The following is a 26,531-nucleotide window of genomic DNA, read 5'->3' on the forward strand; positions in this document are numbered from 1 at the left end:
TGAAGTACTGCAGGGAATACAATGCTTCTTGACTTATTATTTTAAAAGGATGGGAAGTTACATAAAGTATTATAATCTAGCTAAATCTGTTTATTTTGATCTATTGATCTTCATAAAGTTGATACTAAGTGATCAGAGTGGAATTTTAAATCAGATAATGAGCCTACAGTGGGACTCTTCCATCATTAGCTTAATGATGAAAAAGGGTTCATTGTTCACCCTGCAGCCTGCTATCCCTGAATATTTAATACATATGATCATGCTTCGGTTGCTAGGAAGTCTGGGCTTGCCTATGGAAGTAGATTTTTGCAATGTGGCGCAAGGAAAAAATATCTGGAGCAAGCAACAATTGTAACAAGTTAGATAAGGAAAATATTTTCTGTTACTCTTTCTGCTGGGTTTATTGAGAGTTTAACTGTAGCTTATGAAACATTGGGCATTTAACCAACCTACCTTTGTCATTCAACAAAATTGCTTTGTCATCGATTGGGAGTGGATGGGAATTCTTTATACGCAGCGTCTTCTGAAAGGATTAATCAATCTGAGAAACCAATCAATATGCACTGAAATGAAAAGTGTTTATAAAACATTTGGGGAATTTGTTCCATGCGATTAGGACCTTCCATTTTTCATAGCTTTTTAACTAACTGAACTCCATATTACATACAATGCGTAGAGGATTAACTAGGTTCTGTGGCAACATTAACTGGTATTAGAGCTAAAGGTGATATAAATTCCCAATGCTCTAAAGGTGAGCAGTGGTACTTCGCTAGTTCATATTGATGAACCCTTGTAGAATCAATAGCTCTTGCTAATGGGTATATATTGTGTATACTATTTTGCAAACTGAATTTAGCTTAGTGAGGGAGGTGGTTTTAAGAGATATCGATGTAAGGCAATTAAGGAGCAGAATGTAAACAAAAAGTCAAACAACAATGGGATACACATGAGTAAGTGGAAGAGGTTGTAAACAAATGCTAGAAGTCTAGGAACAAAAAAATACTGAATTAGAAGGGTTACTCCAAGCAGAATATATGCAGATATGGTAGAAACTGGGGGGGGGGGGGGGCGGGGAGAGGAGCGGGGAGCACAAATTAGATATAATACCGGAAGGCCGTAAGCTCTTCAGAAGGGATAGATGGAGGTGCAGAAATCAAATGTTACATATGGATAACATAAAGGTAGAGGATAGTTATGGGAGAGACTGAGTCTCTCTGGACAAAGCTAAAAGAGGAAAACCGCTGATGAGAGTTTGTGAGGCAGTTGACATTGATGAGCTGTTTTATAGGGAAGTAAGGAGCGCATCTAGCAAGGGAAATGTTTTGATAATGGAGGGAAATTTTAATTACCCAGATATTGAATGGAGTTTTAATGCTAGGAATAAAGAGTCAGGAATTTCTGGATGTGCTACATGGACTAACATGTTATAGAGGGAACTAGAAATGAGGCAGCACTCGACTTATTGCTGACCGATAATGAGGACATTGTAGTAGGAGTTGAGGTGGGAGAGCAGCAGGAGACCAGACATAAGGTTTACAGTAAGGAAAGCAAAAGAACGTAATAGAATTAGATCTTTAAACTTTGGTAAGACCGACTTTAGGAAAATGCACACACAGGTAACAGGACAATGTGACCTGGCTTAAAAAAAGGGCAATGGAGTGGTAGCCATATGAAACAGACTTAAGATAATTGAGGTTAGTGGTGCTTTATATAATTAAGTTATGAGAAAAACAGTGGGTGATGAAGGCCAGCCTGGATGCTGAGAAGGTAATTAAAGCTATTAGGAATAAAGTGGCCATTCAAATACTATAAGTTGTCTGCAGCAGAAGATAGTAAGAGCCAGTATAAAGGAAAACTTAGAGAATACAAAAGATATCTAATTAAGAGGGGCAATGGGTTTGAAGAAGGCAACTTAGAAATTACAGACTAAGTTGGGCACAACTTATGTGAGCAGCACAATGGCAAATGAAATTTAATGCAGATAAGTTTAAAGTACTGACCTTAAATTTGTTTAGCCAAATGCACGATGATGCTTTATTTCTGTGAATTCTGAGGGAAGCGTAAATCCTTGTTTGCATTACTCAAAATTTCAGTTATCAACCTGTAGAACATTTTGATATAGGTAAGATTACAGAGCAACACTGATAGGGATATGGGAATGGAACACCCACCATCTGCAGTTTGATATATGGTGGGGAGGGAATTACATGGAATTTGCAGCACAGAAACAGGCCATTTGGCCCAACAGATGTATGCCGTATTTATGCTCCTTCGTAAAGAAACCTTGATGTATAAATACACAAAGAAATAGGCTTCTTGTGTTACAATATGTAGTCTGTAGTTGTCACTTGGGAATTTACTCTTTTTTAAAACATGGCAGATAATTACTACTGTTTTCTACTTAGCCATTGTTACGTTAGAATTGTAATATATTATAAGAACTTCAAAACCTATAGAAAACTCGGTACTCACTGAACTCTTGACCTTTGCCAATGCTTTTTAAGCTTGTACTGTAATTTACTTGCATATTTCATAGTTTGTTTTGGTATACCATTTTGTACTTTAAAAAAACATATACTAGAATGCTGTTTGAAATACTGAGTTCATCTTGAGGTAATTGTGGTTTTGAGTTCTAGAAGTGGCTGATACTTCAACTACATGTTCGAGTCTCAGTTGTCAGCCGCATTTGAAAGGCATCTGTTGTTTAGTCTTCAGAAAGCAGAGAGGGAAAAATAAAAGTTGGTACATTTCCTTTTGAAGTGTAGGCGGAAGCCATGGAAGAATTTATCTCCTAATTTGGAGACACTGTTATTGGTTTTAAGATGCTCAACAACGATGATTGAAGGGGTAGTATTTGTACTAAAAGAAATCATCTATCTGTACAAATTGACTGAATAATTTGACTTCCTGTAAAGTTTCAAGGTATTTTCAGACATTTCTCAGAGATGAAACACGGAATGTAGGTAGAAACAGGATCCAGTGACGTGTGGTAAATCACATGGGGATTTGCGTGTACATTTTTTGGTTTCTCGCAGTAGCAACAATGTACCCAAAAAGTGTGCACAACTAGCTGCATGATCAAAGGTCTCATTTTATATTCCAAACTCAGACATCTTTAGTGCTGGTCAACCTGGCCCCTTTTAAATTACAAGCTAGCTCTTGTAAATGAAAAGTGCTCAGGTGGGGAAAAAGTTAAGCAGTGAATTTGAATTTTTGGTTTGCGATAGCATTACTTGGGGGGAGGGGGAAGAGGGGTGCTGGTGATGGAGAGTTCCAACACCCCCCCCCCACCCCCCATGTTTTTGTGGTGTCGATAATCTGCCTGTAACCTACAGAAACAACAAGGTGCCAATGCATGGTGTATTGTTTGAGGATTGGCTGGATCACGTTGATTGAAGTATGGCATCACAAGGCAGAAAAGTCACCTTGGTTCCCAAGTGTGGGGCAACATGACGTACCAACCTAGCTAATATTCTTACTGCAAAACATGACGTCCATGATTTGGCCAATGGATGCTGGTATGATTTATGCTATGAAATTGCACTACGAGAAATGGTGGGTGTGGAAGAAGATTGCTGAGCATTACACTGGCATACTATTTTTGCTGGATTATCCATTCATCATAAGAGAAGCTAAAAGCAGAATCCATTACCAACTGCTTTCGACACTAAATTAATCCTACCAGCAGAGGAAGCAGCTGCATCTGGCAAAGTCAAGGATCCAATACAGACATCGTGGGTTGACTCTGAATCGGCGATTGTTCTGTTTTGCGACTGCGAACAGATACAAATTTTGAATCCATTGTTGGGGTTGGTAATTGTAAACAATTTTACAACACCAAGTTATAGTCCAGCAATTTTATTTTAAATTCACAAGCTTTCGGAGATTTTCTCCTTCCTCAGGCAAATGTTTCAAGTTGGTAAGGAAGTCCTGATGCTCTGATTGCTAACTGACATGGGCATTGTTGATGCTGTGCAAGAGGATCTTTCGCTAGTAACTGAGGAAGAGGCCCAAGCAAGTAGGTTCAACGTGCAGACAGAGGTAGAGCCCACCGTGGTCATGATGCGACTGCTGAGGGAATGACTGAGAACTAATGGAACCTCTCTCTGTGCTAAATAGAATTGACAGTTCTGTGATGTCAGCAGGAAACAAACTACAATCACTGAATATTTTGTTAAAAAAAAACTTGAAGTTCCATTGCGCATTTCAATAACCACTTTGATATTTTATGCTGCTTATTAATGTTCTACTAGTGTTTTGGTGTGCTGTATCATTAAAATTGGATCATTCAAATTCTTTTTGAGTGAAATATGACTTTGAATTAAGAGGAATAGAGTGTACATGCATTAGAAATGGTTTAGAGAAGAGTGACCAGGATGATTCCAAGTCTAAAGGGACTAAGTTGTGAAGAAAAGCTCAACATCTACACTTAATTTTGCTGGAGACAGCTTGGCATAGTTATCCTTGGTCCAGGCAACTTTTGGCTTCTGCAGTCAGTACAAGAGCAAATGGCGATGGCCTGAATTATAACAATACCATATATTGATGATCAGACCAGTTTCCACTGTGAAGTTTGGAGCAGTAAGTCTGTAGAAAGAAATGGCCATTTAGTCCAAAAAGCCGATAGATATAGAATTATATAGAATCTACAACACAAAAACAGGCCATTCGGCCCGACTGGTTTATGTTGGTGTTTATACTCCACATGAGCCTCTTCCCACCATGCCCCCCATATCTCTCTATTCCCTTATCCCTCATGTGTGCATCAAGCCTCCCCTCAAATGCATCAATGCTATCTGCTTCAACCACTCCATGTGGCAGAGAGTTCCCATTCTCACCACTCTCTGTAAAGAGATTCCTCCCAAATTCTTTATTTGATCAGACAAAAGATGCCATTTGGCCCATCGTTCCATATAAATTTACAATTCCCCCTTCCCCGTCATAGAATCGAACTTCCTTTTGAACAACTCAAGTTTTTGTCTAAATTACCCTACCCAAAGACCATACCAGATATTAATCACTCTCTTTGTGTGAAGAACTGCTTCCTGGCATCAATCCTGATCTTGATTTCTGCCATTTATCTATATTCCCTTGTCCTGCAGTCATTGTTTAACTGAAATAGTGCTTAGACTTATTCCCCTTGAGTTTAGAAGGTTGAGTGGTGAGATAATTGAGATCAAAAGCAAAATACTGCAAATACTGGAAATCTGAAATAAAAACAGAAAATGCTGGAGAAGCTCAGCAAATCAGGCAGCATCTGTGGAGAAAGAAAGAGAGTTAATGTTTCAGGTCGAAGACCTTTCGTCAGAACTGGAAGATATTTTTGGAGACCTTTCGTCAGAACTGGAAGATGTTTTATTAACATCTTCCAATTCTGATGAAAGGTTTTTGACCTGAAGAGTTAACTCTGTTTCTTTCTCCACAGATACTGTCTGACTTGCTGAGCATCTCCAGCATTTTCTGAGATAACTGAGGTGTTTAAAATGATAAAAGGATTCTATAGAGTGGATACAATGAAGCTATTTCGTCTGGTGCAGAAATCCAGAACAAGGGGGCATAATCTTAAAATTAGAGCTAGGCCATTCAGGAGTGAAATCAGGAAGCACTTTTTCACACAAAGGGTAGTGGAAATATGGAATTCTGTTTCCCCAAAAGGCTGTGGATGCTGGGTCAATTAAAATTTTCAAGAATTAGATCGACAGATTTTCATTAGGAGATGGGTGTCAAGGGATATGGATCAAAGGCCATTGAATGGAATTGAGGTATCGATCAACCATGATCTAATTGAATGGTAGAACAGGGTTTATGGGATGAATGACCTATTCCTGTTCCTATACTCCCCATTTTTTTCTTCCATTGTTTAAGTTCTTGCACTCATCTGTATTTATAATTCAGTCCACTTGTAAATAGTAAGTAATTACAGAAGGATGTAGTTAATGTTTCATCAGACTATACCGCCTCCTCCAACCCCCCCCCCCCCCCACAGATTAGTCATATATGAATTTGACCAACTTGCATTGCTTTTATGAATCCACATCATTTATGTAGATCAGAAACTGTACTGACTCCAACACCGATCCCTAGGACATTACATGCAGTACATCTTTCCTGCCCAACATCAGTCCTCTAATATCTGCTGTTTCCCTTCCCTCAGCCAATTTCTTATCCAATTCCAAGTTTTATCTAGGATATTTACTGCCTTAAGCTTGCGTGTCAGTCTTTCATATGGAACTTTATTGAAAACTTTATGCTATTCTAGGTATACTATATCTATGTCTACTTGTGACACCACTTATGCAAAAAAAAGTCAGGGAGGTTCATTATACAGGATCCTGCCCCTTCTGAAACCATATTGGCTACCAGTTATTAGGTTATTTTCATACAACTCTGCAATTTTTGTTTCTAATAATAGAATCCATTGCTTTGCCAGCTACTTTTGTAAGACTAATGAATTTCTAACTACCCAGGTTATTTCATCTCCTTTCTTGAAAATAGGTACCACAGTGACTTGATTCTCGGGATGATTGTCAGAACTTTGTAGATTTCATCCAGAGTCTTCCTTAGCACCCTCATGTACATAATGTACATACTCTGGGGATTTATTTGTTTTGACTCCTTTAAGTCTGACTGCTATGTCCATGTAAGTGATATCAAAGTCACTAAGTTTAGTTGTAGATCATCCTATGATTGATTGCATGCTACTAGTGTCTTCTCTAATAAACACTTCTAGGATGTAATAACTATTTTGTCCATAATTTCAGCTGCCCTCCCATCCTTAAAGAATCTCGAGCTTTTTTTGATATCTCCCTTGCTGTTAAACTGCAAATATTTCAAATGGTTATGTTTGGCTTCTATAGCTATGTTCATTTTTATGACACCCTTTCCCTTTCTGTCTAGGTCCTTTTTATCCCTCTGACTGCCTGGTTTACCTTTTTTGTTCGGGCTGTTCCTGTGTTCCCAGTGTTTTCCCTCACCTTCCCCCTACAAGCTTTGAAGGGTTTTTTTTTGTATTGTCTCAGTAATCCATTTAGGTCATGTTTCTTCAATCGGCACTTGCTAGTCCTTGATTTTTTAAAAATTCGTTCATGGGATGTGGATGCGAGGCCAGCATTTATTGCCCATCCCTAATTGCCCTTGAGAAGGTGGTGGTGAGCCGCCGCCTTGAACTGCTGCAGTCCGTGTGGTGAAGGTTCTCCCACAGTGCTTATCCTGCCTGCTGCTCTTTTTTTCTCTTCATGCTCTCTCCAGTTTCCCTCGCTGTCCTCCCTCCACTTGCGTGCTCTTCCCTCCCACTCAGTTTTATTGTAGATTCTCTTGACTTTTCATTCACAATTGGTTGTTTTCACAATTGCTCAGTAATTTGATTTGTAGTTGCTTTCCTCGCTTTTGATTTGATCGCTCCATATCTCAGTTCTGATTGTCTCAAAGCAGCACCACAAAAATCAACAAGGTGATGCCTGAGTGAGATACCAGAGGGTTAGGAAGTTTGTGCAGCTGTTCTGTTTTAAATAGTGCATACCAGCGGATCACCCATGGCATTGCTCATGGCAAGTCAGAGGCTACGCTGTTTTACGACAATAAGGCTGTTACACCACATAGGGGATAACAGTAGTGTCACTGATTTACAGTGACTAAGTATAATTCAGTTTTTATTACATGTATTCTGGGATTTTTACAGGTGTTTGTGTTCAAATTCTGCGATTATTTTTTCCATGAAAATTGTAAATGAGTGGTCATGATTATTACTAAGTGTTAGTAAAAAGCAAAGTGCTACAGATGCTGGAAATCTGAAATAAAAGCTGAAAAAACTGGAAACACAGCAGGTCAGTCTGCATCTTTGGAGGGAATAGACAGTTTCAGAATTGAAGATTAAGGGACAGACAGACATATTAACATGATTAGAAAAGGGGGAATATATAATATGCATACAAACTCAGAGCGGAAGCGTCAGTGGACTGATCTAACATCTCATTCAAGTGATAGATGCATTAAAAAATAAAAGGACATGAAAGTAGCTAAGGAAGTGAGAAGCCTGCGAAAAGGAGAGGGGCGGGAGAGATGGAAAACCTGAGAGTCAGATATGAAATTAATACAAGTTTAAAAATGGGGATACGGTTGAAGTTACTGAACTCATTATTCAGACGAGAGCTACAGAATGCCTAGGAAAAAGATGAGATATTGTTCTTGAAGCTTACATTGAGTGTACAAGGGTACAGCGAGTTCAGAGTGGGAACGGGAGGAGAAGTTAAAGTAGTGAGCCGTAGGCAACTTGGGGCAAATTGCTGTCTCACTCAGAAGGAGTGAGTGGACAGTGGTGTGGGAGGAAGTAAATGGGCAGTAATTGCATCTCCTACATTTGCATGGGAAGGCAACAGAGGAAGGGCAGTTGCACATTGAGTAAACCAGGGTGTCATGAAGGGAATGATTCTTCTGTAAAGCGGTAGGAAGAAGGGATGATTTGTATGATGGTGGAGCCATGTATGTGGCAGAAGGTGATCTGGTAAATCTTGAGGCTGGTGGGATGGGGACCAGGGCATTCTCATGGTTGTGAGAAGAGGAAGAGGGAGCCAAAGCAGAATTATGGTAAATGGATTGGACTCGGTCAAGGGCCCTGTAAACAACTGCAGAATGGACTGTCAGGAGATCTGGTGTGGAAGGTAGTCGTGACAGCAGATGCAACAGATGAAGAAAAGGATGGAATCTCTACAGGAAATGGGGTGGGAATAAGCAAGCTCCAAGTTGTGTGGGAGTCAGTGGGCTTGTACTAGATGTCTATGGGTAGGCTGTCATCAGAAATGGAGACAAGTCCAGGAAGAGAAAAGACAGACTGACATTTATACAGTGTCTTTCATGACCTCAGGACATTCCAAAGTGCTTTACAGCCAATGAAGTACTTTTTTTGCAGTGTAGTCACTGTAGCAATGTAGGAAACACAGCAGCCAATTTGCACACAGCAAGCTCCCACAAACAGCAATGTGATAATGACCAGATAATTTTTTTTCGTGGTGTTGGTTGAGGGATAAATATTGGCCAGAACACCCAGAGAACTCCCCTGCACCTCTTCGAAATAGTGCCGTGGGATCTTTTACATCCACCTGAGAGGGCAGATGGGGCCTCTGTTTTAACGCCTCATCTGAAAGACTGCACTTCCGACAGTGCAGCACTCCCTCAGTACTGTACTGGAGTATCATCTTGGATTTTGTCCTCAAGTCCCTGAAGTGGGACTTGAACCCACAACCTTCTGACTCCCACCGAGCCACAGATGATAGTTAGAACTGAAAGAATGGAGTACAGCAAGTTCAGTGGGAGATAGAGTAAGGGCAGTGGAGAAACTCTGATGGCTGACATCACTGTGACAGTTCTTGAAGAAAAAATAGAAAATGCAAGAGGCCAGAGGGAGGTCCAGGAGGGAAGTGAAGACTGGAGACCGGGGAAATGATCAGATATACAGGGTTTGGGGGCAGGGGGGGCCTTCCCTGCCAAAATAGAAAGCATGGAGGTGAAGGCAACAGCAGCAGAAGAGCTCAGCATCATATCAAGCTTGGAATTTGTTGAGGTGGGGGGCGTAGGGAGATAAAGCGGAGAACTTTGCTTGACGACAGTTTGTTTTGGGTCAGAGAGGGGAAGGTTAGAGGGAAGAGTGAAGTTAGAGAGAGATGGTCTGAAGGAAATGAAGAGGAAGCAAGATCAGGAGGTAGATTGGCATCCAAGAGTTCTTTGAGCTTCTGGTCGTTGTTACCTGAAGTGAGGGAAAGAATTGTTTTTTGCCTGATGAGAACAATGATAATCTGGTTCGGCTGGCTTGGCCACAACTGGAGTATTGTGTCAAATTCTGGGCACCGCACGTTAGGAAGGATATGAAAGCCTTAGAGGGTGCAGAAAAGATTTATTAGAATGGTTCCAGGGATGAGGGACTTCAGTTATGTAGATAGACTGGAGAAGCTGGGGTTGTTCTCTTTAGAGCAGAGAAAGTTAAGAGGAGATTTGATAGAAGTGTTTAAAATCATGAAGGGTTTAGATAAAGTAAATAAAGAGATACTGTTCCCATTGGCGGAAGGGTCAAGAACCAGAAGACACAGATTTACGGTGATTGGCAAAAGAACCAAAGGCGACGTGAGGAAAAACTTTTTTACACAACGAGTAGTTATGATTTGGAATGTGCTGCCTGAAAGGGTGGTGGAAGCAGCTTCAATCATGGTTTTCACAAAAGAATTGGATAAATATTTGAAGGGAAAAAATTTGCAGTGCTACATGGGAATGGGATTAACAGGCTCGATGGGCCGAATGGCCGCTTCCTGTGCTGTAACGACTTTATGATTCTATTCTAAGGAACCAGAACAGTTATTGTGTAGATTGAGCCAATGTTGCTGAAGAGAGAAGTCGAGAGCATGAATGGGGTGGCGCATGGTTATTAAATGTTTCTTTACCACATTATATTTAATTTTTGCCTTTTACCTTATTTAAAACCCTAGATTAACAGGAACGTGCTAGGCAATGTATTACTAGATTGGAGATAGGCGTATTTAGTGTAGCAGTGGGGGGACGATTTTGGGGTTTATCAGCAGTTTTGCTGCACTTTGGCAACTTTCAGGGGTGGTCCTGGGATATGGCACATGGCAGTACTGTAATGGGAATACCTGTGATTTGATAGCATTAACAGGGTGGGGGAAGAATGTGGGGTCTGGCTGTAGTCGGAGAGGGCAGTGCGGAGGGGCCCTTGCAGGGCCTGGGAGCATTAAATTACATTGACTTACACTGAGTTTACAACACAGAAACAGGCCATTCGTCCCAACTGGTCTATACCAGCGTTCATGCTCCACATGAGCCTCCACCCTCTCTATTCCATCTACCCCTATCGGCATACGCTTCTATTCTTTTCCCCTTCATATGCTTATTTAGCTTTCCCTTAAATGCATCTATGCTATTTGCCTCAACTACTCCTTATGGTAGTGCGTTCCACATTCTTACTACACTTTGAACTTAACATAAGAAATAGGAGCAGGAGTAGGCCATACGGCCCCTCGAGCCTGCTCCGCCATTCAATCAGATCGTGGCTGATCTACGACCTCAACTCCACTTTCCCGCCCGATCCCCATATCCCTTGATCCCCTAAAGTCCAAAAATCTATTCATCTCAGTCTTGAATATATTCAATGACTCAGCATCCACAGCCACCTGGGGTAGAGAATGCCAAAGATTCACAACCCTCTGTGTGAAGAAATTCCTCCTCATCTCAGTCTTGAATGGCCGACCTCTTATGCCCCCTAGTTCTAGACTGTCTAGCCCGGGGAAACAAGCTCTCAGCATCTAGCATGTCAAACCCCCTCATAATCTTATATGTTTCAATGAGATCACCTCTCATTCTTCTAAACTCCAGAGAGTATAGGCCCATTCTACTCAACCTCTCTTCGTAGGACAACCATCTCATCCCAGGAATTAATCTAGTGAACCTTCGTTGCACCGCCTCTAAGGCTTAGATAAAGAGTCCAAAACTGTACGCAGTACTCCAAGTGAGGTCTCACTAAAGCCCTGTACAACTGTAGTAAGACTTCCCTACTCTTGCACTCCAACCCCCTTGCAATAAAGGCCAACATGCCATTTGCTTGCCTAATTGCCTGTTCTACTGGCATACTAACTTTGTGTTTCTTGTGCAAGGACACCCAAGTCTCTCTGAACACCAACATGTAATAGTTTCTCATAATTTAAAAAATATTCTGTTTTTCTATTCTTCCTACCAAAGTGAATAACCTCACATTTCCCCACATTATATTCCATCTGCCACCTCTTGCCCACTCACTTAATCTGTCTATATCCCTTTGCAGACTTTTGTGTCCTCTTCACAGCTTACTTTCCCACCTAGCTTTGTATCATCAGCAAACTTGGATACATTACACTCTGTCCCTAAGTCACTAATATAAATTGTAAAGAGCTGAGGCCCAAGCACCGATCCTTGTGGCACTCCACTAGTTATAGCCTGCTAACCTGAAAATGACCCATTTATCCCTACTCTCTTTTCTGTCCTTTAACCAATCCTCTATCTGTGCTAATATATTACCCCCAACCCCATGAGCCCTTACATTGTGTAACAACGTTTTATGTGGCACCTTATCGAATGCCTTTTGAAAATCTAAATATATTACATCCACTTTGGGTAAAGAAGTTTTTCCTGAATTCCTTATTGGATTTATTAGTGACTATCTTATATTGATGACCTCTAGTTTTGGACCCCCAACCCCCACCACAAGTGGAAACGTTTTCTCTACGTCTGCCCTATCAAACCCTTTCATTATCTTAAAGACCTCTATCAAGTCACCCCTCAGCCTTCTCTTTTCTTTAGTTTTTCCTGATAAGTATATCCTCTCAGTTCTGGTATCATCCTTGTTAATATTTTTTGCACATTCTTGATTGCCTCATATCCTTTTTATAATATGGAGACCAAAACTCTGCACAGTACTCCAAGTGTGGTCTAACCAATGTTCTATACAAGTTTAACATAACTTCTCTGCTTTTCAATTTTATCCTTCTGGAAATGAAACCCCAGTGCTTGGTTTGTCTTTTTTATGGCCTTATTAACCTGCGTCGCTGCTTTTAGTGATTTGTGTACCTGTACCCCAGACCCCTTTGCTCCTCTACCCCCATTTAGACTCTTATATGTGGTCTCAGGATGTGGCAGGAGGGTGCTGGGATCTGAAACTCTGAAAGGGGGTGGTGTCCTAGGATATGTCAATGCATTGAAGGTAGAACCAATATGTGGCCTCCTTATTCTTCCTACCAAAATGCACCACCTCACACTTATCAAAATTGAAATTCATTTCTTAATTACATGCCCATTCTGCAAGTTTATTAATGTCTTCTTGCATTTTAACACATTCTTCCTTTGTATTACACCCCCCAATTTCATGTCATCCCCAAATTTTGAAATTGTATTTCTGATTCCTGAGTCCAAATTGTTTATGTAAACATTGAACAACAATGATCCAGCACTAATCCCTGTAGAACACCACTTCCTGCCTTTTGTCAGTCTGAGTAGCTACCCTTACATTGGCGAGATGAATGAAGGTTGGGAGCATTAGGAAGAGGTACCAGGGCTGGGAGCATTGGGGAGAGGTACAAGGGCTGTCTACATTGAAGTCTCAGGATGTGGCAGGAGGGTGCTGGGATCTGAAACTCTGAAAGGGGGTGGTGTCCTAGGATATGTCAATGCATTGAAGGTAGAACAGGCAGTAGGAGCCATTTTTGTTGTATGAAAATAGCGGGTTTAAATGTTGAGCTATTTTATTTACGTTACTGTTGAATGTTCAGCTAAAATATTTTTTCAAATCAGGAGTTGGAAGAGGAAGCCAGTCTGTGGATGTACTTCTGATAATGGCCGAAAATCCACCACCACTCGATGCAGCCTCACTTCTCAATGTTGATTTGTCTCTTCTACCACCACTAGTGAATGGGGATGGAACACAGGTGAGCAATGCAGAAAAACATTGTCAAAAATGCAAGTTATCTAAAGTATTTTGAGACCCATTTAGCTTTACACTCATTTTGCAGTAAGCATTTGGTTTCTTCATTTTGGCGTGCGTTCATTTTTTTTTTACTGCTGCTGATAAAGTTTTGAACATAGTTTCTGAAGTATTCTGTCCCATTCTGGGCACCATATTTTTAGGAAGGATATGAAGGCCTTTGAGAAAAGATTTACTAGAATGGTTCCAGGAATGGCAGATGGAGTTTAATTTAGATAAATGTGAGGTGATGCATTTTGGTAGATCGAATCGGGCCAGGACCTACTCCGTTAATGGTAGGGCGTTGGGGAGAGTTATAGAACAAAGAGATCTAGGAGTACAGATTCATAGCTCCTTGAAAGTGGAGTCACAGGTGGATAGGGTGGTGAAGAAGGCATTCAGCATGCTTGGTTTCATTGGTCAGAACATTGAATGCAGGAGTTGGGATGTCTTGTTGAAGTTGTACAGGGCATTGGTGAGGCCACACTTGGAGTACTGTGTACAGTTCTGGTCACCCTATTATAGAAAGGATATTATTAAACTAGAAAGAGTGCAGAAAAGATTTACTAGGATGCTACCGGGACTTGATGGTTTGACTTACAGGGAGAGGTTAGACAGACTGGGACTTTTTTCCCTGGAGAGTAGGAGGTTAAGGGGTGATCTTATAGAAGTCTATAAAATAATGAGGGGCATAGATAAGGTAGATAGTCAAAATCTTTTCCCAAAGGTAGGGGAGTCTATAACAAGGGGGCACAGATTTAAGGTGAGAGGGGAGAGATACAAAAGGATCCAGAGGGGCAATTTTTTCACTCAAAGGGTGGTGAGTGTCTGGAACGAGCTGCCAGAGGCAGTAGTAGAGGCGGGTACAATTTTGTCTTTTAAAAAGCATTTGGACAGTTACATGGGTAAGATGGGTATCTAGGGATATGGGCCAAGTGCAGGCAATTGGGACTAGCTTAGTGGTATAAACTGGGCGACATGGACATGTTGGGCCGAAGGGCCTGTTTCCATGTTGTAACTTCTATGATTCTATAATGAGGGACTTCAGTTACGTGGATAGACTGGAGAAGCTGGGATTGTTCTTCTTACAGCAGAGAAGGTTAAGAGGAGATTTGATAGAAGTGTTCAAAATCATGAAGGGTTTAGATAAAGTAAATAAAGAGAAACTGTTCCCATTGGCGGAAGGGTTGAGAACCAGAGGACACAGATTTAAGGTGATTGGCAAAAGAACCAAAGGCGACATGAGGAAAAACTTCTTTACGCAGCGAGTAGTTATGATCTGGAATGCGCTGCCTGAGAGGGTGGTGGAAGCAGATTCATTCGTGGCTTTCAAAAAGGAATTGGATAAATACTTGCAGGGAAAAAATTTGCAGGGCTACGGGGAAAGAGCGGGGGAATGGGACTAACTGGATTGCTTTACAAAGCGCCGGCACGGGCTCGATGGACTGAATGGCCTCCTGTACTGTATCTATTCTATGATTCACATTGTAATACTGAAGAGCAGAAACTCATTCAAATCACTCAACTGGCACTTTTTCTATATTTGCATATGGAGGAGTGGGCAATGTCACAATCAAAGTGCTGTGGTATAAATTGATTTTTCACACCTATTCATCCATAAAATTATTGTACGTCTAGTGTGCAATTAAGTTTGGGAAATGCACCTCGAGCACTAGACTTGAAAGTGTCGCTCGTGTAAGAGGTATGTGACAATTGCACTTGACTGGCTGAAATACTGTAACTGCTGTTTGTTAAGTTAACTCTTGATTATGTTAGGCTTTCATGTCTATACTTATCATGAGCCAGTAGACAACTAGGGAAAAAGTAAATCAAATTACTCATCTATCTGTCTTGCCTGTTTGTCATCTTTGTGTTGCTGTTTCTCTTCTTCTATCATGTTGTTCGTTGTCTTTTTTTCCTGCTTCTCTATTCATTTTCTTAATTGCCTGTATACCCTGTTTTGCGTATTGTGTTTTTTTTGATCTTTTGTTTCGGGTATTGACTGGCATGGTGGAGAACGGAGATGGTGATGGTGGAACCCACATTTTTTACTGGGGGGGGGTGAGTAAAATGTGGGGTGCAATGATTGGTACCTTTCCATTCCTTGTGGAGGTCCATATCTGTTGCTTTCCTCTTACGTTCTTATTTATTGAAGTCTTCAGTGCCCAGTTACCGTTTCTCTCAACCTCAGTCCCTACCTGTTGTCAACTTTCTTAGCTCTTGTGCCCTGCACTGCACTTGACTCTTTTATTTACTCCCTATCAGCCCTGGCTACTGCAGTGATCATTACCCCTGTAGGCAATTAACCTTGGCTGTCGTCTGTATGGTTATTATCTCCCCACCCCCCCACCTGCCACTGTGCAACCATATGTCCTCTATCTCAGTTCCTAATTTTTGCTATTCCCCTCTGAACACTTAAACATGCCCATAATCCTCCCAATAGTTTTGATATACATTACCCCCACAATTGCTGACATTCAATTCAAATACAAGCATTTTGAGAGTTTTGTCTAAATGTGATTGGTTAGCATTTCTGTTTGAGTTGAAGGGACACATAACAAAATTTTCTTAGTCTTGTTCATAGTTTGAAAAGTATTTCTTAATCTGTCTTGTACTATTAGGAAAGTCCATCTGATTAGAGAAAGATATATTGGACAAGCTGCCATGTAGAGTTAATATTCAAGGACCTAGTATCCAGTCCAATTTTCTGAGGAGGGACAGCTGGTCCTGTATCCATTATGTCATTATGTCTGTTCACTGCTCAATTTACTGTTTGATAAATCTGACTGGCAGTTTGCCAGTTTGTTGAGGGCACGTAAAATGACCAGCAAGCTGAAATACAGTAACAAGTGTTTTTTGTTCAGTCACTGGGTCCACTATAAATTACCTCGACATTGGGTAGGTAAAAGTACACTCAGTAATGGGGAACAAGGGCTCACCTATGGGAGTAGTCTGAGACACTGCATAATTTTTCCTGGTTCAGAGTGAAACCCAAAAATGTAACAATGCTAGCAAGCAAAAGGTGGGATAGAATATCACTTAGAGTAGCAAGCCATTCAACTTACTTTAAATTTAAAACATTTTGAATAGTAGGAAACAATAGTAGTTAATCAGATCTACAAGGAGAGCAAGCTAGAATTAGCTCATTTGCCTGCTGAGGTGAAAGCAAAGGAAAGTGCTAAAACTGGTGGCAGAGAAGGAGCGTCACAAAATTGAGGCTGATGAGGAATGCTAGAATAGATTTGAGGAAGAACTGCATTGATATGCTCTTGAACTGGCAGAGAAAATGTGTATCAACGGTGAGTCTGGTAAGTAAGACTATAGTTGATCTAGCTCATAACTCTGCATGGAATAATTTCACTAAATCCAATCTGATAAATTTTAAATGGGACAGCATAGGTTGTGCTCACAAGGGCTTTTGAATTATTAGCAAACTGCCATTAATCAAACATGAAGTTTGGACGGAAAGATTTCTACTGTCATTTAGCAGTAAAGCTCTCACTGCATTTTCTCGTATAAATCCAATGGACAGTGTAGACTATGGAAATTGTAAAATGTGTTGCTCTTGCTGCTTATGACCAAGTTTTGCCTGTATGTTTCAGGCGTTAAGTTGCAGAAAATTCTGTATGGTACTTGCAGAGAATGATTCCTAGAGCTTGAGCATATTTGGAAATTGTGGCTAGACGGGAGAATGTGTTAAGGAGTCGGTTAATGGATCCATTTCTGGAAGCAGTACCAAATATTCTAAGGATATGGCTGCTTAACTGAGAGTACAGGATCCTGATGCAGTTAGGCAAAGAAGCTGACCACCTTCTCATCTTCAGGAGTGTCAGGATCCCAGTGACTAGACAGATTCAGGAACAAACCATTTTGTATCTCTTGGATCTGAACCTCTATCTGGCTTCTGCTGGCTTTGTTCTTTTCAGCAGAAGCCTGATAGAGGTTCAGATCCAAGAGATACAAAATAGTTTGTTCCTGAATCTGTAGAAGAGTCCACTGCAATCCATAGTGGGCTCCTCCAGCCCTGCATTGAGTTGTCACAAGGCTCTGTTCAATTGTCCACTGAAAGACTTGCTGATGTTTATTCTCATTCAGGCAAATTATGGAGAATCTCTTCTTCAGGGTGGGCAGAAGTCAACAGTAGGGGCAAGAAACCTTCCATGCACAATATCTTTCAAATGACCAGAAGGTCTTTTATGAGCGCCGGTCAGATTAAGTTTGTGCACACAGTGATAGAGATGAAATGTAAGAGGCAATGTAGAGAACATTGATCAGGCAGCCTGCCTTCTGCTGTGGTCAGTTATTAACAATTTGGAAATGTTTGTCAGGACATCCTCCCTAAAAGGGTGGTATTCCATTGCTTCACCTGGTTGAGGGTTTCAGGATTCCCCAGGATCTGTAACACAGGCTGTTGGAACTCCTATCTGGGAACAAGTCTAGGCCGCATTGGAGAGCTATAAAAAGCATCAGCAAAGTATTTGCTGCTGAGGTCCAGCTTATATTTGACCAAGACTCATAGGATCCCGTAGCAGGCTTAAAACTAGATTTAAAAAAAACCCTAGTCCAAATATCTGGGAAATTCATCTCCGACTCTCGAAGGCGAGAAAAACAAATTTCAGGAACGACTGATCAAGTGACATATCACCCAACACCCCACCTATCTTTTATATGCCGTGCTATCAGCCACAGTCCAGCTCTTTTGAAGGCTTGCAGCGAATCCACACTCATTAGATGAGCTAACAACTTGTTCCAATGGTCAGTGCTCTTCTGCAAATAGAAAAACCTCCTGACATCTAACCTCATTGATAGCATTTCTTCACATGTTTAATTAATATTTCTTCACACGTTTAATCAATGTTACTGTGTAGACATCAGTTCAAAATCTGACCATATGGGCATTTGCCTTCCTCCATTGTCGACCGTGCCTTCAGCTGTCTCGGTCATAAGCTTTGTAATTTCCTTCTTAAACATCTCTGCCTCTCTCCTCCTTTAGGACGATCCTTAAAACCTACCTGTTAGATCAAGTTTTTAGTCACCCATCCAGTGGCCCAGAATTTGCTGTAGCCTGTCAACGAACTGTCCCTGCCGTTAGTTAGACTTGCCCTTGCCCGTTTAAATTCCGTGAGATTTTGCTCTGGATGTTGCTGGAAGTGTGAGATGGAAATGGCGTGGCATCCTCTACAGGGCATCTGGGATCTGAGTGAACAGGAAAAGCAACTGTATATCTCCTTAACCAAACAGATTGAATGATTGTTAAATTAACAGTGCAGAGTCTGAACAAGGAAGTCTAAGTTAGAATGGTGAATTCAATGTCAAGTCAGGTACAGAAAGAGAAATAGAGGGGGAAAGAAAGATTGGATTAGGAGAGAAAAAGAAAAAGAAAAAGTAAAATTTTAAAAAATTTAATTTAAAAAAAAAATCTCCAATAATAATTAAAACCTGAAGGAATGCGACTCCACGCTTGTAATAGTTAATTTTCAGAACCAGAGAGGGTATTTGGCAGTAATTAACACTTATCATGCTGTTAAAAAGGGTACTTAGACTGAAATGGACAAGCCCTAACCTTCTGCGGTGAGTTTGGTTCGTATCTACCATGCAAATACAGAAACTTCACGTTGTTCAATGCGTTTGAATAGTGAGTCAGGCATCGCGATGCCGTTTTTGCGAAGCTAATGGCGGAGTGGCACATTTCGGACAGCAACTTTCGGGTTTTGTGTTTAACTGCGCAGTCTGCCCTCACCTGAAGTTGCTGTGCGATTTGCGCATAAATAATAGTTTTTGAAAAGAAATTCTGGGCTATTATCTCCTTTTATAAATTTCAACCAACATATTTATATTTTTTAAAAAAAGGCTAGAAAGGATCATCAAGTCAAACTTAACCATGCTGAGGAATTCCAAAGTAATTGTAGAACATAACTGAGTACTAGTGATCACAAAAACAAATGGGAGCTAATTGATTTCTGTCGATGTTCATCAAGCCCAGAGGAATAGACACCATTCACCTAAATGAGCAGTATCTGAAGTGAAGTTAGGAAGCTCTTCAGAACCACAAGAAGCAAGAATGTGAAGATCATCCAAGGCCCGTAACAAATGCTCACTAATTATGGGAAAAACCTACCTAAAAAAGCTTAAACAGCCTCTGCGAGAATAACATTCATGGGGAGGGAAGGTGGGGGGTGAAAATAAATAAGAGGGGAAATAACATTGGGGTTCAGGTCATAGAGAGACGCCCAGAAAGGTGCTATGTGGATACCAACCCTTAATTCCCAACCCACCCTGCCACAACTAGCCCATAAAAGCTGTTTTAAAAAAAAAAAGTGTAGTCAGGGACCTTGAGCAGCCTTCGTTACTGTGTTGTGGAAAGGAACCCATCCTCACAGATATTTTGTTTCATGGAGCCAGAGAAAATATGTAATTTTTTCTGCTGGGCTATGCCTCAAAGTCACTTGATCCAGACTAGGATACTATGTCTGGTGCCCCAGAATTGGAATATGGCATCAAGTTGAAAGCAGGAAGAGATCTACTTATGCAAGAGTCCATTGAGTGTTTTATTCAGCTGTAATGCCCTGCCCTTGGCTGAACAACATGGAAAGGTTCACCTTTTAGGCTCATGCATGAAGAATGGTCACTTGGGGGAGACACCAGTGGGCAGTTACTAACTGTAAAACTGCACACTGTAATGTGTTCAGGACAGGAGGAGAGGAAAGACCCCAACACACACTGGCGATGGAACAGGATATAACATAATGCCTTAACCTTCTCCAGGACCATAGTCCAAAATCATGGGGCAATCTCAGTTGTGGGAAAGACTGACAACATCGTAACCCCTCTGAATAACATCGGGGATCTCAATGTAGCATCAGTGTAGGTGACTGGTATTTAACAGGTACGGTAGAAAATTTGACTCTTGGAAATCATTTCCAATTCACCTTGACTCCAGCTTCCATTATTGAAACTTGGGGTCTGAATCTTTTGCTGTATTCTGAATTACTGACTACTTGTTACAAAACAGCAACTAATTAGTTTAACAGCCAGTAAACTGATTTAAAAATAAACTAGAAAGAGGTTAAAAATGGTGGTTGAAGTGTCTGCTAACATCAGAAAGAATAAAGGCATTGTTAATGTTTCAGGTAGAAACTCAGCATCAGAACTGGTATAGGCAGGGAGTAGTGCATATTTGTATGACTGACCAAAACAGAAAAGGCGATGGTGGGCATGAAGAGAAGGAGGTCAAGAGTAGCTACTTTTACAAAGAATTTCATTAGCCTATAAACAGATTTTAAAGTATTGGAAAGGAACAAAAAGTGTTGCATCATATATAAAGTCATCCCAGTCAGGCTGTGAAAATGCACTTGAAAGACAAAAGATGAGTAAAACAATTAGTTATCCTTTCCTTTTATCTGTCACTACACCTGTTGGAGGTTGAATGTTAGTTTCATTGTGGATGTTGAAAGGGTGCATCCTTCTACCTAAATTCATCAGCTTTTCATACCATTATAAAGTACCATTGTTTTGTCGGTTACAGCTATCTTGGGAGCTGGCATTTCATTCAACGCAAGAGGGCCACTCCCCCTCCTGAATCATTGCTGAGTTAATCTCCATCAGTATGTGGGGATTGATAGAGAATGAAGGAGCAGGAGGCATTTACCACTGACCAAAATCTCCTCCTTCCTTACTCTCAGTCCTTTTTCTCCTTAGTGGGTGCTTTTTTGTTGCATTACTTTCCTTCTCATAGTACAGGGTGAAACATTAACAAAGTATTGGACAAATGATCTGCTCTTCTGTGGCATGATAGGAAAGGATCACGTGAACAATGTCCCTAACGTCATGATGTCAATGCTTTAAAGGGACATCATCCCATTACAACTTTTGACATAGCAACTGGGTGTGACTCCACTAGGACATGGAAGGTATTTCGGATTTGAAGAATTACGAAGATCTTATTGGTTAACTAATTCATCGAAGAAGGAGACTGACAGAAGAGCAGAGATATTCAGGCATGGTAGTGTAGTGGTTATGTTACTGGACGAGTAATTCAGAGACTTGGACTAATAATCCAGAGAACATGAGTTCAAGTCCCACCATGGAAGTTTGAGAATTTGAATTCAGTTTTAAAAAATCTTGAAATAATAAGCTGGTACCAGTAAACGTGACCACGAAGCTGTCAGCTTGTGCTAAAAACCAAATTGGTTCACCGATGTCCTTTAGGTAAGGAAGTCCGCTGTCCTTACCCAGTCTGGCATATATGTGACTCCATCCCACACCAACATGGCTGACTCTTAACTCCTTTCTGAAGTGGCTCACGAAGCCACTCTCAGTTGTATTAGGGATGGGCAATACATGCTGGCCTGGCCAGCAAATCCCACATCCCGCGAATGAATAAACAAACTGGGGGAGGCTTTGGCTGAAAGACAAAGGATATCGGATCACATGACGAACACAGCAGAGAAAGCACGCCAGAAACAGAGCAAAGGGGAGGGAGAGAAAGAGGGAGTATTCAATATTTTACTGCTAGAAACACTGATACCAGTGAAGGAAAGTTAAATCAACAATAGACTCTTCTTTGTGATCCCTGATTTCTATAGTCCTGAGGAACATAGAATCAGGAAAGTAAGAGCATGTGGAGAAGTGTGTAAGAATAATACAGGTTACAATCTCTCACTGGAAGATGAAAAATGGAATACCTTACCAGGTACCAGATTGGGCTCTTAAAATCGGAATAGTTTAAAAAAATCTCTGAAATCTCTGAATAAGAATGGTGGAATGTTGATGTTTTCCCCTTGATTTGTTGGAGTGGGGCACAACATAGCTGTAGCCACCACTGAGGCAACCAATACAGGACATTTTTTCTGTCTTGAGCTGTAGGGAAATTTGAATGGTGAGAGTTATATTCGTGGGCTTGACTGCAACTGAGTTGAGTGCAATTTCATAACTTGAATTTAATGCTGACTGACCAGTGAGATTTTTCAGTTGTCCAGATGTCCAGCCAGTAGAAAATGTTCGATCACCAGGTCCAATCCTATAGTAATCCCTGCCATTGCCTATTAATTTTAACAATTGAGTCAGTCTTCCCCTGATTACACAACACAAAAATAAAATGTAAAGAACATTTTCTATTGACGGTGTGAGAGCAATACCAAAAGTTGATTGAAATGAAATAGGGCCTATGAATTGTGGAATTTAGCCACCAGTCAGGAGACTAATGTGGTATCGGAGAATAAACTGTGCTGCACATCATTCAAAAATCAGATTGATTACCGTGATTTTGTAAGATGAAGCCAAAAGTGATTAAGGCTCTGATATTTTCTTGTCACCCAGTGGTTTTGTATGCACATTTGCTATTGTATGGAGATCCTTTCTATAAATTATTGGTCTAGTACCATGGGCTAACTGTTATCAAAAGATAATACTGTGATATGATTTGTGTGTTTCATGTATTTCATTCTAGTAAATGCTGGAAAGTTTACATAATTTCTAGCAAAATAGTGATGATTTAGTAACTTGGCTACATCAAGTGAACCAAACTGGATTTTTTTTTTTGTAGCGTGTCAGTTTAAGACCACTGGATTCATCTAATTTATTAATTAATTTCATTGATTTGATAAAATCGGATTTATAAGAGTAACAAACCTGCATTACCTAAAGAGATTGTAGAATGTGCTTTAGAAAATGTGAAAAAGCAAATAATATGGTAGGTACAGCACAAAAATTCAACAACTAATTCTGTTTTGGTATTGCAGTTTCAAATTTAACCACAACCATTAGGAATATGTTGATTGTTTGCCACTCATCATTTCTGTTCTTTGTGACTGACGTTAAGTAATCTAGCAGCAGATGCTACAAGCAATTGTTGATTTGGTTGCTATGGTGATGTGATATATTCATGTGCAGCAGGAAGCTGTTTGTACATGAACTAATTTCATAGGAAGTGAGGCTTGAGGTAGGTATTGGTGAACATAGTGATTAGTTCTACCCATAGCATCCTGCCTCAATATAACATATATAATATGAAGCACTGATGAAAGAAATTAGATGCAATGAAGTGACGGATTTTATGTTAGGATTTTCTGATTGTGGAATTCAGGCCTGATGCCCTAATGTCAAAGAAACAGCCTTAGTGTTTAGTGAATGGAACAGATTGGAGCGTCTGGTGGACTGATTGTTGAACCTTCTAGCAGCCTGAGGGACTGTAGTTACACTAGTTGAATGAAAAAGATGCGGGCAACAGTAAGTGCTAACATTGAGGTTTATCAAATGCTTAATCAAATTTACCACAACAATAATTTGGACCTTAATTGGAGCTGCAGACTAGCGTTCTGTCAGTTAATGCTTTGTTTTAATCATATGTTGATGCTTGTTGATATTTTGCACACACAGAATGTTCTGTGTTAGAGAAGTTTGCATTATGAACCAGTGTAGACACATGTTTATGGTTTTAATCATTTTACTTATAAATGATTCACCTGTTGTACTTGACATTTTCAGTGCAACTTTACTGGTGACAAATGCTATAAGCTTTTATGTTCTATTAATTCAGGAAATTTCTAAATAATTCTCCTGAATCCATGGATTCTGATTAACACTAATAATAACTAGTATACTTTCCTTTAAAGAAGTTAGCCTTTTATAAACTGTGCTTCAAAAGTAACAGCTTTATTCTCATTTAGTGTTCAGAAAATTGGACTTGGATGGTTGTTTTTTTGGCCATGCTTCCCTTTCAATCTTTTGTTATGTTCAAAAATGCAATGCAGTACAGTTGACAAATTTAAAGACTAGTATTTAATGGGATTGTTTTTAATTTTCAATATTTTGAACATGACCCAGCCTGCAGATCAGTACTGTTTAATAATCCTTATGAGCTGTTTATAAATTTGATTTTTGGTGTATAATATCAAAATTGACAAGTACTTTTTTTTGTGATCAGAGAAAAGTTGTGCAGTTTCCTTCATTTCTCCCAAAATTTTACGTTGTAATATTATGTTAGACATTTTCATTATATCTTTTCCAAGTGTTAAAGTATGTAATAGAAAACATTCATCTTTTACAAAAGCAAAGTATATAAAGGGCATAGAAAAGGCACCTTACTGTAATTTAGACTTAAAATTTGCTTTTGGATATATGAAAAATATTTTTTCAGTTTTTTTTAATCGTTCATGGGATGTGGGCGTCGCTGGCGAGGCCAGCATTTATTGCCCATCCCTAATTGCCCTTGAGAGGATGCATGATATGTTGCCCTAGTTGAGACTTAAACTATTAGTAAAGACACAACATAGCTTCAGAATGTGTATACTGTGTATGTAGTGCAATCTATATCAATTTACAACACGGAGGCTAAAAAGTTAGTGACATTTCTCCAAGCAAAAAAGCACGAATGCTATTTGTACCAAGTGGTAGCACAAAACTTGGGATTGTCCATGTGATTGAAATCTTCTGTCCCTTGCTGAGAACCTAATGCCACAACTTTTCAGAAGGCATGCATTAAGTGTGTGTGGTACCTGAGTCATTTTCATCTGATCTACAAGTCCAAAACTTAATGTATTTGACCGATAAGAAAGTACGAAGATAAAAAGCCATTTGGCAAGCACACTTCTTTCATGGACCATATACAGTTTATCCCATCATGGCTGTTACAAAACTTATTTAATCTCTTGAGGGACAGATCTCCAAAATTCTTTGTGTCTCCAAAGAGCAATCAATACGAACACTAGAATATCTATCCATCTTGCAACTGTGTTGGATAACGCTGGCTGCTTGTTTCCAATAGATCGTTCCATGAGCTCAGCAGCAAAGGAATCATCATGTTAGATCATAAAGTCTGGAACAAAAAAAGTCCATTTTGCCCCTCAAACTTACTCCTGAGTCATGCAAAGTCCATGTATAATTACTCTATCATGGATTTCCCTTCTATACCACCCATTGATCCCGTACTTTAAAGGGTGATACTTCCTTTACCTACCTTTCCTGATATACATAAGCAGTGCTTATTAGCTATATGAATAAATCCATGACGGTATTGATAGGAGTGACCACCACACAGTCCTTGTGGAGACTAAGTCCTGTCTTCACACTGAAGACACCGTCCATCATATTGTTTAGCAAAAGTGCTAAATGAGATTGATTCAGAACAAATCTAGCAGTTCAAAACTGGGCATCCAAGAGGCATTGTGGGCCATCAGCAGCAGCAGAATTGTATTCCATCACAATCTGTAACCTCGTGGCCCGGTATATCCATCACTCTACCATTATCAACAAGCCAGGGGATCAACCCTGGTTCAATGAGGAGTGTAGAAGAGCATGCCAGGAGCAGCACCAGATGTACCTAAAAATGAGGTGCCAACCTGGTGAAGTTATAACTCAGACTACATGCATGCTAAACAGCAGAAGCAGCATGCTATAGAAAGAGCTAAGCGATCCCACAAGCAAATCAAAGCTCTGCAGTCCTGCCACATCCAGTTGTGAATGGTGGTGGACATTTAAACAACTAATAGGAGGAGGAGGCTTCGTGAACCTCCCCATCGTCAATGATGGCGGAGCCCAGCACATGAGTTCAAAAGACAAGGCTAAAGCGTTTGCACGTGAGTTCAAAAGACAAGGCTAAAGCGTTTGCACGTGAGTTCAAAAGACAAGGCTAAAGCGTTTGCACGTGAGTTCAAAAGACAAGGCTAAAGCGTTTGCACGTGAGTTCAAAAGACAAGGCTAAAGCGTTTGCACGTGAGTTCAAAAGACAAGGCTAAAGCGTTTGCAACCATCTTCAGCCAGAAGTGCAGAGTGGATGATCCATCTTGGCCTCCTACTGAGATCCCCACCATCACAGAAGCCAGTCTTCAATTCGCTCCACGTGATATCAAGAAACGGCTGAGTGCACCGGATACAGCAAAGGCTATGTGCCGCAACAACATCCCGGCTGTAGTGCTGAAGACGTGCTCCAGAACTAGCCGCACCTCTAGCCAAATTGTTCCAGTACAGCTACAACACTGGCATCTATCCGACAAAAGTGGAAAATTGCCCAAGTATGTCCTGTCCACAATAAGCAGGACAA

General features: G+C 40.4%; 1 protein-coding gene across 1 annotated transcript in view; it reads left to right on the top strand.

The window, feature by feature from the left end:
- fndc3a (fibronectin type III domain containing 3A) overlaps positions 1-26,531 on the top strand; it is a 228,175-nt gene that overhangs the window by 30,530 nt on the left and 171,114 nt on the right. The window contains exon 2 of the mRNA XM_067992587.1: positions 13,324-13,457. Coding sequence (XP_067848688.1) covers positions 13,324-13,457 — 134 coding nt within the window. The remainder of the gene's footprint in view (positions 1-13,323; positions 13,458-26,531) is intronic.

This window comes from Heptranchias perlo, chromosome 11 (genome assembly GCF_035084215.1).
Source record: "Heptranchias perlo isolate sHepPer1 chromosome 11, sHepPer1.hap1, whole genome shotgun sequence".
NCBI classification, from domain to species: domain Eukaryota; kingdom Metazoa; phylum Chordata; class Chondrichthyes; order Hexanchiformes; family Hexanchidae; genus Heptranchias; species Heptranchias perlo.